At 33.4% G+C, this 14,951-nt stretch overlaps 1 protein-coding gene across 1 annotated transcript in view; it reads left to right on the top strand.

Annotated features, from left to right (window-relative positions):
* LOC127866614 (uncharacterized) overlaps window positions 1-3,715 on the top strand; it is a 31,835-nt gene extending 28,120 nt beyond the window's left edge. The window contains exons 4-6 of the mRNA XM_052407294.1: window positions 2,154-2,179; window positions 2,904-3,000; window positions 3,310-3,715. Of these exons, the coding sequence (XP_052263254.1) occupies window positions 2,154-2,179; window positions 2,904-3,000; window positions 3,310-3,455 (269 nt within the window). The 3' untranslated portion in view covers window positions 3,456-3,715. The remainder of the gene's footprint in view (window positions 1-2,153; window positions 2,180-2,903; window positions 3,001-3,309) is intronic.
* Window positions 3,716-14,951: the final 11,236 nt, after the last annotated feature.

Genomic DNA, 14,951 nt, shown 5'->3' with positions numbered 1-14,951 from the left:
TTCGCATTTTGATGCTTAAATTGCGATTGCCTGTAAGAAGTATCCTGGTGTTCATGAAAGGTAAACTATGATGGTTCTTGAATCCACCTCAACATGAAAACTGCGGAGAAAACCTGAAAGTAACATTACTACTCAAAATCAACGAAAATTTCGTACAATGTTTCGTAAAATAAAGCTAAACAATTAAAAATCATAGTTTCTTATGACAATTGCCGAAATATTAACACCAGATGTGGTCTGGTAAAATAGATGTTTGTGGATACAGAATGCTCGTTTTTATTATGGGTTTAACAAGGTACCATTTTAGTGTTCGTGTGTCGTATCAATAGATATATTCGCAGGAAATTAGCATGGAATTTATTGTGGTCACAAATAAATAAAAACGAGCATTTTGTATCTACAAAAATCCATGTAATCATACCACATCTAGCGTTGAAATTGTGGCTATCGCTATGAGGAACACTGATTGTTAAGGTGTAAACTTTATTTTACGAAATACATTACGAAATTTTCGTTGATTTTGAGCGTTATAGAGACTTAAAATATGACCGAAAAAACGCACATACAATAAACCGTGTCAATCGTAAACAATTACGCGCTTGCGTATTAAGTCTTCAATAACTTCAGTAATATTGATGAGGATTTACACCGATGTTAAATGGACATCAATTTTTCATCCTGCGAGAAAGGATAATGTCGATTAAGTATGGTAAATGTACACACATTTAAAAAATGTGCACGAAAACATCGAAAAATCAACCGTTGGCCGCCATTTTGAACACCAGTTACTATTTTTCGCGTACAATCTTACCCTGCTATAATTATCAACGCCATTTTCTTGACATCTAACATTTTTGAACGAAGTTAATTGTCAAAAAAGCACGTCAAAACAAGCCAGTTAAAGAATTCAAAGCAAGCCAGTTGAAACAGTCAAAACAAGCCCGTTGAAGCAGAAATTATCGAGCTGAAAAGAATGTATGAAGATGATTAGAAAAAAGCAAATATACTTTATTGCATGATTGAATCGCTTGGTTATCTAACAATACTAAATAAAAAAAGTTATTTCACTTTGGTTTGAAAACTCGAATTAAAACTCTTATTACCATGCCAAGTACATCGGGTTTTTTTAAATGATCGAGTAGGCTTTTTGATATTTAGAAGACGGATTTTAGCGCTCTGCTAGCAGAAATTTTCTGACATTTTTCTGGTAGACAAGTTGTTAGTGAATCGGAATACAACAAACATATCAGCTGCCATAATGAAGTACAATTCCAAATATCACATACATGCGATGAACAATGTTGGGCTTACGTTGGATATATTTTTTTAAATTATATGAACGATTATTTCAATTATCATATATTGGGCCAACTGCAATTAATTAAACTGAAAATGTTTAACACGACATTTCACATACATATGTATAATAAAGCCGTTAATTGGTCCTTTGTGACAATCACGGGTTTATATCATAGGGCAGTGCTTGGAATAGTGGTTATAAGGCAATAATATTTTTTGACCAAGTCTGTCATAGCCTAGTTGCCTATACATCGGCCTACAGTATGTATATATACAATTCAACGATGCATCCATGTCACTATAATTTATTCAACTTTTGAACTATGAATGTATAAATAAGCAAGTTGATGTTAAGCTTTTCTATAATATTATGTTCTCCGTCTGGCTGATATTTATTTTTTGAAAGCAGCGAAATGAAAAAATGCGTGAAGTTCTCCGAAAGTTGCATTACGTTTAGAACACTTTCATTACGGAATTCACAGTGATTGCGTAGACACAGTTAACATAGTTACACAGTTCAAGTGAACATGCACTTTAAAATAATTTTAGAAGAAGTTACGTGATTCATAGAAGAATGCCCTGTAGATGAATCGCCATGAAAGATAAAAAGCGTTTCTTTGTTAACTATTTGGATTTATCAACATAATTGATTCGTTATTTTTACTTTTGGGGAACAAGCGGATGATTCTTCTCCCTCGACATGAGACCTAAGTATTGTTCTGATAGAACTGAGAGAATGTACTTAAAGTTAACGGAGGTTAAGTTGAGAACTTAGATATTTTAAACAAATACAAACATCTTTTTTTCAACCCACTGTAAACAACATAATTTACACAAGATTTATTTGTTTACAGGCAAGAGAAATGGTAAAAAGTCAAATGTAAGTACAACATATTTGTTGTCTCAAAAGTCGCCGAAAGTACACACATAGCATGCTGAGGGTATTGTTTTCCAGATCGATAATTGGCCTTTTTCTTATGCTGTTATATAGCAATCGATATTATATGGTATTGAGATTATCTTGATGTTCTTTAAAACAGCATTTTCAAAAGCAGATTGAATTTTAAAAGTAATTCTTTTGTTAAAACATGTAAAGTAGCACAGCTTATGTTTATGTGTTCGAGGGCTTATTCATAAAAGTTGCATTATTCTATTCTCGAAACGTAGTTGAACATTAAATTTAATGCTATCAGAAACTCAATGTTAGTATTTTGATGCATATTGGATTATATTTGTCATATTTTTTTCATTTTCTTCAACGTAATGACAATGGTATTGGTATACGTGGCAATTTCTTATTAGCACCTAGATTCTCGCCAATTTGTCAGATATTTCAAACACGTATTACCGGCTGTTAAAAAGTTTAAGTATACAGAATACTGGCGGTATACCTATAGACTTTAACATTGCTAGAGTCATGTCATTGTGATAAACGGTTAGATTCAAGCAGCGTTTTAATGCAAAGGCTTCACGAGTTTCACGTTAAATGGACGTATTCATATTCTTTACATTCATGTATGTACCTCGATGTTGTGCTTCAATTATTATCATATGGATTAATATGTCGGATACATATGTTAAACGCAGCAAGTTGACTTTTTCAGGCATCTTGTAAAGGCCTAGCTGACAGCGAGAGTGCCAAGGGTAGACGGAAGCCGAATTATAAGTATTCCGAACCGGTGGATGCTAATGCCATTTCAGGTGCATTTCTTTGTCTTACATTTCGCATGCGTACCTGTACTACAATATAGTATATTAAGCAAAGTCGGGGTGCGATAAATGCGGCTTGTACTTAATTTCATTTTTAAAATAAAACAAACCATATATTAAAATCCTCGCGTCGACTTTTGTATTGTCGATATTACACACAAGCATAGCTTTACCGAAGACAAAAATTCCTTCAGGCGCATTGGCTTCATTGCAGAGTCGATTTCATACATTAACAACACATGCACATAAATAATATACACTTAATTAATTATAGCAAACCATTTTGACATCTTTTCGCAGAGTACGAGGATGGCGACTCGCTGCTTCAGAGAAACCCACATTGTGGAAATGAACGACAAGACGTCAGTCCGCAGTCAGCGAGCCGGTTCAGTGCCGTCCGGACTTCGCTTCGAAGATTATTAACTTGCTGTTTCGGGAAGACCTGACCGGGATAATATGTTTATCAATTGATTTTGACAATATTGTGTAATGTGAGCTATAAATTGACACATAAGAAGGATTTCACCCCTGGTCGATTTTTTTAGATGACCTTGACCTTGTTTGTCTGACGATTTACCTCAAAATATAAACGTTGGCTACGTTATAATTGCATGCATATATATTGCAGGAATATATTCTAAATAAGCAATACTATCATTTATTCAATAAAAAATACCCTAAATGAATTGTAATTACAAGCGAAATTATTTTATTACCACGTGTTAAAACTTTGAAATTTTGGAATTTAGTTTCAGATGAAAAATACGGTAAGTCTTATTTATCTAATGCTGTACTCGTACATGCGTTTATAGTACAATTGATTTAAATGTAAAAAAAATAAATTCAAAATAGGGAACACGCATAAAGTATTCAAGTCGGTGTCAAAAGGAACATTAAAAGACGTGTAAAGTGTAAAATGAACAGGTTTTAAACATTACCATTGACAGGCGATAAAATCAACGCGGAACTCATAAGCTTCAATCTTTCCATAGGATTTATGGAAGATCATTGTAAGGGCGGTTGAAAAGTTTTACAGTGTTTTGTTTTTTAAATATGGTTATGTTTTAGTTCTTTATTTTTTTTATTTTAACAGTTATAAAAGGACATTATTTACAATTAGATTAATGTATTAAAAGATTATAAAGTTAACAGCAAACACAGCATGAGAACCAAAAGTAAAAATCAAAACGCATAATGTGCGTTCTCCGCGTGTTTGTCAGCGATAGCGAACGCTTTTATCCGTAACATATGTTTGGAACATCATGCACACAGAAATATACACAATTTAATTTTATCATTGATGTTTGTAAACATGAAACTGATAACTATTTGACCGTGTTGATACCGTATGATCTTGACCCCTAATAGTCCAATACAATAAATCATCATATGCAAACTATTGCTGATATTTCTCTCGTGCGCTGTGTTTCTGTATCTGCACAATTGATTCACAATACTGTAACACAAACACCGTGATTGATGTTGTGGTTTAATGTCGTTTTGGCGCTCACTCAATTTCAAAAATACAAAAATACATGCAACCGGTTCAGGACGATTTTTTAAAGTAAGTTTTCCATAAATATTAGTTATAGTTTATTTTAATCAATCACATTTAATCCACTTTTTTATCGAATGCATTTTGTTCTTTGAAACGTCGAATTTAATAATTCATGTCATATCGTTGAAAAGAGACCCACTACGTTGTATTGTTGGATCAAATGTATTTGTACTAAACTGACAATAAACCTATTAGTATAAACGTTTATGAATTGCGTGCTGTGGTGTGTTATATAACGTCCGTTGACTTGTTAGCGATAACTCAACACGATGTGCAATATTTCTAGATGTTTGTCACACGTCTTTCTAGTTGGCAATCTCACAGCTTTTCTTCCCTCGCATGGCTGAGGCCATCCTGAATCACGACCCCAACCGCCATCTAATAATTCATACAGCGCACATGAGGTGGAATCTGTTGTTGTCGTGTATTGATATTCGAGCGACACCAAAGAAACTGTTCTACTGCAGGGGGCATTTGTCATTAGAGGTGTGTGCGCATAGATGTAGAGCAGAGTATCGGTAAATTACATTCACAGGTGAAGAAGCTTATTGGTATTACACTATTCATTATTCATTTATTACAAAGATCTTAACTAGTATATAAATTACCGTTGAAGAGGCTTATTGGTGTTACATTATTCATTATTCGTTCTTATTACAAAGATCTACAAACGTATTAGGTAGGGTATGGGAGTTAAACAGTGTTAGATCGTATTGTCTTGGTGAGAATCCTTTATATGTTAGGTTAAATGCATTTCTGTAATAATTAAAACCGGATTTCCCCTTTCCCCAGTGTACAGTACACACAGTTTGTACACAAAGAAACCCCTTAAACCTTATTACGGTAGAAATGATCGTTGTGTTTGTGTATTTGGAAGATTATAAGGTTCAACAGCGTTTAAGGCTGTAGTACATGTAGTTACAGTGTCTCATTGGTTTGCATTTAAAAAACGACGTTCCCAGCATACTCCATATTACCGCGGTTATTTTTTATCCAACTCTAAGTACTGGCAAAACGCATACTTTTGCACAAAAGTTGTGTATATGAGAGCAAGGAACGACAACTCTGCGTGATGATTGGGTTAAACGCAGGTAACAACACGTACAACTGTCCAGCATGGCGGACGAACTTTATTTTAGACACAGACAACAGCGACGATTTCGCAGAATCGACTTCACCCCAAATCTGATTTGAGATGATATTCGTTCTTAGATACGTTTTATCCGGTCGCACTTTTGTGTTTCTTTTTGTGTTCAGTTTTTTATTTCCTTTTCTCTTATTGCAGTTTTTAGTCCTATCCACAGGAATAGATCAGCAGCTTCCTACACAGCTTTTAAACTCTCATATCGTTTTATTTGTGGTTGCAAATGTACGATTAATTTTGTTTTATATTGCTTCTGGTTTCCATCGATGCTTTATTACTACCTGGTCATTTTAAATAACTTCTTGCACTGACTCTGCTGCTGGTCCAGCTAATCTACATCCTTACATTGATTTGTTTGTTTTAAACATATTTTACCCCGTGCGTGCCACAATGATGATAATATCATGACTTAAATTGCCCCTCCTAGTGCAACACCAGCAGGAAAGTAAGAAATATGTCTACTGTAGATTAATTTGTGTTGTATGCCTTAAATTGTATCGACTGTTTGTGTATTTGTATTTCTTATGATTATGTATTTGTATTTTAATACCCAAGTAATTGTCTTTCTTTTAACTAGCTTCTTTACTCTTGTTTTACTGTTTACATTTGTTGTATAGTCGGTTCAAAAGCTTCACAGCTTATGTTATTTGTTATTGTCTTGCCGACTCAAAATAAAATTTATTTGATTTGATTTGATTTGACCTACAAACGATTGGCCTTACTGACGATGAACTGCGCCGAAGGTATATAATTTCTTCTAAAAGCGTAGAAAGACTTATTTTACGACGACAGACGCGACGGAAAATGTTTCTGTAAAGAGGACATCAGTTTTTTTATAACTATTCAACTCTTGGCTAATGGGAATTTGCTTGAGTTATCGGCGTCACCTTTGTCGTCAATATAAACGCTGTTTATCGGGTTATTACTGCTGTCGTTGACGATATTTTCTGACTGAAGGACCGTTTCATTCAATTTCCACCCAGCGACGAGACCGACGACGGTAGGTTAATGACTATTTTTTCGGGTTCGGAGAATTCCTTCCGTCATTTGTTTTATAGACGAAACCAACATCCGCATTCTATCATCCGGGCAGTCCCACGATGAAGCGTACATCAAATATAACAATTTTCATTTTATCAACGTAAAGTCAACTTGTGACATATCCGGTTAACCAACTTATATTAATTTCCAGGAAAAACTGAACTAATTATTGGGATCTTATAAGAAACGTCGGTCACGTTTTCTTATTTAAATGATGTTTACAATATAAGTATTTCTTCTTAAAATATTTAACAATTTATCATAGAACGAAATTATCTCATCATTTGTCAATGTTAAATTATACGTTTTAAACTTTACACATAAATGATTGATGTCCATGTGCACATCAACGTTCATTTAGTTCAGTTTAATTTTTTTATAAAAATGCGTCCGTATATCTGCGACTTATCATGTGAAAACTGGCTCAGTTTTCTCTAAATGCGTGTGTGAAAATTGTTATTTTGGCCGTTGAGGTTTCCTACTGGGTACATACTGCACATGGTTGAGTTAAGCAATAATGTAAAATGTTCTAGCATTGAACGCTGCTGTAACTAAATAGATTCATAGTTAAGTATCATATTAGGCAGATGTATGCAAGATGTTTATATTGCAAAATTTGTAATAAGAAGGACTATTTCTATTAAAGAATTCAATTATTATTCATTTGGTAGAAAACGATATTCATAGAAATATTTATCATAACTTTTTATGTCTTTATCAGAGGCATAGATATAGAATTTGCAAAGAGTGAAAAATATACATTTTATAAGAGTGTTCTCTGTGTAATTTTAGCAAATTGTATATCCTTTCTGTTTTCTGCAGCATTATGATTATTTGAAATATTAAATACAAAATTAACACATATTTTTATTGATCACATACAACTGCATGCACAGCAATATTATTATTGAGTTTTGTATTTTTTTTAACAAAGACAAATAAAAAATGATAATTTGTTTTCTGAGACAATGCTAACATTTTCAGAATAGTGAAAGGTGTCTGACATTAAAAAAAAACATTTCATATTAAATTACTTATTATTTTCTTTTATTTCAGCAAAATGCCATTTAAATGTAAAAAAATCAGAGCTCGCCTATCTATAAGTTACTCATCCAATGCCTTGAAATGAAAGTTTAATGTTATTATTATAACTTTGAAGATAATATATGTATTGTATTGTGTTTTCTTTTATTAAGGTAATTGTTATATTCAATCTACTAATGTAAATGTTCCAGTTATGATTTTAATTTGTATTAATAATTGGTATAAGTAATAAATTTTTTAATTGCAAATAAATTATTGCAATTTTCATAAAAGAAGTAACATTCCCTTTCACTGAAAAACTTTCGCTGGTTTTCCAGTGTCACAGACCATGTTCTTAATTGTTCGCTTGTCAAATTGAAAAAAATGCGCGAAAATGACGTCATTTTTAGTGTTGCATTGATGATAAGTTTACAACGGTAAATTAAACAAGAGGCCCCAAAGGGCCCTGGGTCGATCACCTGAGAGACTAAGATGGAAAGAAACAAATATTAAAACTCTTCACCAAATATTTCAAATAATTGGCATGAGAAGACTGACTTTAAAAATAAGGTGTCCCAAAGTATTCACAATATGCCTATTTAGAAAATTACCCCACCCACCCTGGCGGCCATGTTTTAAATACCCAGATTTTTTGTAAATATATATATAAGCAAAATGCTTCTTACATACATATAGAGAAAACTGCCTCATCCCCTGGCGGCAATGTCTTTCCACTGATCACGACCATTTTCAAACTCATCCAACATATCAATAAAACCAATGTTCTGACCAAGTTTCATGATGATTGGCCAACAAATGTGACTTTTAGAGTGTTAACAAGCTTTTTTAGTATATAAATTTAAGGAAAATGTTGCCCCCCTTCCCCCTTGGGGTTCATGTTATTAGATAGATCAAAACCATTTTTGAACTCAACCTCCGTATCCAGGAAAAAATCTTTTGACCAAATGTCATGAAGATTGGGCAAAAAATGTGTCTTCCAGACTTTTCACATGTTTTCACTATATACATATAGAGAAAACTGCCCCACCTCTTGGCGACCATGTTTTTCCACTGATCATGACCATTTTCAAACTCGTCCGAGATATCTATAGAATCGATATTTAGACAAAATTTCATGATGATGAGGCAAATAATGTAACTTCTAGAGTGTTCACCAGCTTTTTTTACAATATAAACATAAGGAAAAATACCCCCCCCCTGGCGGCCATGTTTTTTATTTTACCAATCCAAACCATTTTCGAACTCAACCGACGTATCCAGGAAACACATGTTCTGACCAAAGTTTATGAAGATTTGACCAAAAATGTGACTTCTAGAGTGTTCACATGTTTTGACTATATACATGTAGAGAAAACTGCCCCGCCCCCTGGCGGCCATGTTTTTTTCACCGATTTGGACCATTTTCGAACTCGTCCGAGATATCAATGAAACCAATGTTTTGATTAAGTTTCATGATGATTGGGCAAAATTTGTGACTTCTAGAGTGTTCTCAAGGTTTCTCTATAGCCATATAAGGAATACTTCCCCGCCCCCTGGCGGCCATGTTTTTCAATGGAACGAAACCACTGCGGGGAATCACGTGATCACAAAAGTACATCGTACGCACAAAATGGCGGAAAAAGCACTCGCTTAATGACGAAGATCAAGGTATTCTCATATTTTATTATATCTTAATTAATGATAAATATGCGCAAAGTACCCGCTTAGTCTCCTTATGTACTCTGGTAATTGTCGTTTTTCTTAGATTTCTGTAGTTTTCTCAAACATTCAGACACAATAAACAATGAAAATTGTACATCGTCTGAACATACTTTATTTTGACGCGTTTGCTATTCATGATGACAAACAAACAAATAAATACAACAGTTTTTGCTTTCTCACATGCTTAGAATATTTCGTACAATGTTTTCCACGTTGTTAAAGCTTTTTTTAGATCTGTGGCGAGGGATTTGGAAAATAGTACATCGTTTGAACGTTTTTTGTTTGAGAACATCGTCTGAACGGTTTCGAGTACATCATCTGAACTGCTTCTGTTTTTACTTTTAATGATATGTTTATATAATAAAATTGTAATAACATCTGTGATCAGCCAATAACTTTATTTATAATGCTAGTATTCTTTTAATTTTACTACAAAAATCAAAAGGCAAAGTAATCCTTCATGCCCATCTGTGAATGTGTGTTTATTCAATGTGTTAAAAATGTATTTGCTGTTATATTGTCAACTGTATGCTATTATATTTAAATTTCAGAACAAAGATCAGATTGTACTATACAAGGTCCAAGAAGACTTTACCATGTATTCCAACAGCAAATCGATTCCAGTAATGTTCTCTCTACATATACATAAGGCTAATCGATGATAAGTTAACCGCGCAATAACAATCGTTTTTACAAAGGAAAATATTCGGCGTTAATCTAACCATGAACATTTCCTTTGTAATCGTATTACTACAGTGAATATATACCAACGTTTATTTAATCGGCCGTAGAGTTAGTCTTGCAAGTTTTGAAAACTTGCACATTGGTCAATGTAAAATTCAACACGAACACGAAACTGAGGAAAGATAGATCTCATCACTGAACACGGTACATACAAATATTAAGAGTTTAGATAGATTTAACGGGGCATTTTTGCGTTTTGGTAAATTGACAAAATTAAAAAAATAATTTCAGAATCGCAAATTTTCTTTGTAGTTATGATATGTGTGAGAAAACACTAATACTGAACATTTAACGTGCTCTAAAATATCCATTTTATGCATCTGTTCATGATTTAAAAACCTGGAAATTATAAAGCGTTGCAACGCGCAACGATTGAATTATTTGGAAAGTTGTGTTCTTGTCCTGATATTTTGTGATACTACAAGGGTTTCCTATATAATGTACAGAACACATCACTCATTGTATGAACACGGATGGTCGAGTGGTCTAAGCGATATACTTTTACTCCAGGGGTCAGTGGTTAGAGCCAAGTTGAGGGTTACTTTTTTACATTAATTTTTTTCTTGTTTTTTTTTAACAGGAGATTTTAGATCCCATGTTGACATTTATCAATGACAAACTGAAATACATGCCCAAATTTGCGAAAAGGTCCCTTTTAAGCGTACATTGAGTCCATATTTAATAACAAACGTTGCATTCATGTTAAAAAGCCTTATATTTGTTTTAACAATAATTTAGTAAGATCATTAAATATGGAATGAAATAAAACAAATGATCTACTAGTATATGTCAACAATTCAGTGGCTAGTTGGATACAGGCAAAAACAATAAAAGAACCAATCGATAAATTATTTAATCTATAAATAATGAACCAATGTGTATCTTTAAGGTCAAGAACATGGATTGTTGTCAGTGGCAATAGGTCAATAAAAACACTTAAACGTCATACTTGCAAACTAGAGATACAGTTTTACGGCCGTGATTGTGCGAAAATTGTATAACATAATATAAAATAAACGTAAAAAAAAGGCGGAATCTGTGAAGACAAGCGAAAATAGCTAACGTTGTTTTGTAATGTCGATTTTTTTTAGATATTGCACATTTTATCCGCACATTAATCATATTTGTTAACGTATCATCTTGTGTTTGTCATTATAAATATAACAGCTAAATAAATAATTAGTATGTTCACTAACGCTTATGAGCAATTTAATTTAATGTGTCTATTAGGTATAAAAAAATATATGTGAAGCGGCGAATTGGTGCGTTTGCAAGCACATAATAACCAAAATATCAACATAGCGATAATGATCTAATAAACTCGCTTGATCCCTCACATAAGCATATCAATGCTAAAACAACAAGTGTTGGTCGAGTAACGAAAACAGGACAATACCTAAACAACTATGAAAATGCAAAATATAGCGTACAAAGTTGAATACATGTAGTATTTATAACGTTTACATTAACATAAAGTAATAATGAGTCATTGCAAATTTTAAGCGACGATGATGTTGACAATCATGTTTAATATACAGAGTGGTTTGTATAGTACAAAACTCCAAGTCACATAAAATGACTTCCTCTTCGAGGCGTGCAGGTCATGCATGAAAATATCATACACAGGGCAAGAAGTATTACTTAAGGATTATATAAATTATGGTTGAGTCATATTAGTGTGTTGATCAAATCAATCATTTAAAAAATTAATTATAATTATTTTCTCATCACAAAGCAAGGTATATTGCCATTGAATTTGTTACTTGTAATTGTACATGGAGTTGTAATCCAAAGTTTGGGCGACACGTTACAAAATTTATAGCAGCGTACTATGGATAGCAGAATATCAAACCGCTATCCGTTACGATAGCTTCAAGCTTTTCATTGTAAACACTCCGGTCTTCTTCTCCCAAAGTCATACACCCGTGGTTGTTTTAGTCATTAAAAATCTTTCCCAACAAGTTACTCTCTACAAGACTATCAAGGCATGTGAACTGCAAAGGCTGATACATTACTAGACCTGAGGTTTGATGGATAATACACCACTGATTCTCTTTCAAAGTGGTTCGCATAGTTTCGGTCATCTTCATATGTAGACCATACGAGCTAAAAATATACTTTAAAATAAAAACTATAAATAATATTTATGAAATCCAAAGGGTCTGGACTTCGATATAAAGTGTGTGACCTCGTATACTGGTGCTCTACTTAGTTTGTTCATGCATCTGGGGTTAAAACTGGCCATGCATCATTTCACAGGTGAGATATTTTGTTCTATTTTGGCCCTCTAAATATATCATTTTTTCAACCGGAAAACGTAGAAAGCTTTATGTATAAATGCTATTGCCATGCTTATATTAAAATATGTATTAAATATTTTTTTTGTAGAATTAATTTAAACGAAACAAAACATATACCTTTTGCATATAGTGACATGAAGATCTATCTTGTTCGCCGGCTTCTAACATTACTCGTTTAAATCATGGATTCTTATGTTTACTTATTTGTATGCAAATGTAATATAGGAAGTCATTGAGATCTCTAAAGCAGATATCAACGCAAGGTAGAAAAACTCCCTGGCTAGGGTTGCGTAAAGTCCTAACTAAACAAGAAAGGTTTTAATATGTAATGTATTGGTAACATTAAAATTAAGGCCGTTTTAAGGTGTTTTATGCTATTATTATAAATTGGTTTCTTTGGAGTATGTCAGCAACGAATGCGGTACAATTACGTGTTATGGTTATAATCTGTTAAGTCTTTATTAACAAAGTGCAACAGTTGTTAGGTATAATATTAAACGTGTCTATATATTATTTATTACATGACGAATACTATGTATACATATTCTGATAGATGTACATAGTAGAATACTATGAACATTTGATTAACGGAAATTCAAGTAATTTTTTGTTGATATATCTGTTTTTGAAAATACTGGTAGCTAAATATTTTTAAGTGATGCCGTTTTTCTGTTTAACTGTTATCAGAAGCCACTATATTTAATGATTAATAATGTTTATTCGCTGAAGAATAAACTATCTTATTCAACGTAAAGGCTATTTTCCACGTCGAAACTCCCAAACCCCATTGTTAGTGCAATGCTATGGTATAATTCATTTCTACCCTGTCTATTGCATCACTTGGACTCGTCCACTATATGAAAGCGCATGTTTTTCCTAGATCTTGCTGTCATGTGCCGGTCGATCATCCGAGTAAGTCACTAATTTATGAATTTTTAAATTTGTGCATTTGGCTGTGTGGCGGAAGGCCCACTGCCTGCGGCCTTGGTCCTTTTTTTGCACTGTTTTAGTGAACACACTTCCCGCTTGGCACAGGGATTGTCATTTTGAACTTGTATTTCCCGCCGTTCTCGGGTGAATCTGTATTTTATTACAAATCGTCCCAGTCTTGATATTGTAATGCCAAACCTTTCAAGACAATAAATTGTTGTTAAACTTTTCTTCTTCATTCGCTAAATGTTCATCCGAGTAAGTCACTAATTTATGAATATTACAATGTTCCACCCTCCCTCCCACTTAATTACTTATTGTAGCGCGATGCTTGCAAGATTTTGGTACATTTCAGTGTTGGTGCATTCGGCGATCCCCCTTGGAAGCCTACATCGTCATGTCTGGGACTTCACATCGTTTGGACCACAGACAGTCGGTCAGGTCCAAAAACGGGATGCTGCGCAATGAGCTGTTATAGTGTTTGAGAACAAATAACTGTTTATCGGCACTGTTTTAGTGAACACACTTCCCGCTTGGCACAGGGATTGTCATTTTGAACTTTTATTTCCAGCCGTTATCGGGGGAATCTGTGTTTTATTACAAATCGCCCCAGCCTTGACATTTTAATGCCAAACCTTTCAAGAGAATAATTTGTGGTTAATCTTTTTTGTGTTTGTCGTTGAATAACTTTAAGACGAGCAATCGGGGGAGATATTTGAAACGCATGATATATCTGAGAAATTAAATCATTTTTAGAATAGAATAAAAAGAAGATGAGACGTTAATATTAACGGCATTCTTTTGGGATAATTTGTTGAAAATTTAATCTGACCACAGGGATGTTGCTGAAAAGCGATCGTTATTAAATGATACTTTTTTTCCTTGTAATCTTTGCAATTATTAAATAATTATCTCATTAAACATGTTGTACATTTTTTTGTTTCTGCATTGTGTTTCGTAATTAGCGAAATAGTCTCATGAAATTTAATGAAATGTCATGATTGCATAATTAATATATTGCATATTTTAGTATAATTTAGTGTGCAATCTTATCGAGAAAAAAATGGAACTGATATTTGTGTTTCTCCGTGAAGTGTTGTCGATGTTTTGTGTTAACTACATTGCTTGCCACTGCAGTGATGATTTAATTGCATTATTACATTCCATACTTAATTTGTTGTACCATAATTGTTTAGTGACATTAACTGTTAAATTATAATCTCCATTTTGATCCAATGAAATGCAAGCGAGGATTGCACCTTTAACTTTAAACGCTATAATGAGGAGAATATTGACATAATGCATGCAACTCCTCCTTTTTGTTTGGGACTTCAAATAGTTCTTTCTCTAGAGCAATAATTAACATTACTATATTTTGAACTTAACTATACACATTATTGTTATTTTCCCGACCAATCAAAATGAATGTTATGCTGTAACATAATGGAAATCCTATTGGTTAACGGGACTCGCCCCACTG

Source organism: Dreissena polymorpha, chromosome 1 (assembly GCF_020536995.1).
Source record: "Dreissena polymorpha isolate Duluth1 chromosome 1, UMN_Dpol_1.0, whole genome shotgun sequence".
Lineage (NCBI taxonomy): Eukaryota > Metazoa > Mollusca > Bivalvia > Myida > Dreissenidae > Dreissena > Dreissena polymorpha.
Note: the sequence above shows the minus strand (reverse complement) of the source record. Positions and strands in the feature narration are given on the sequence as shown.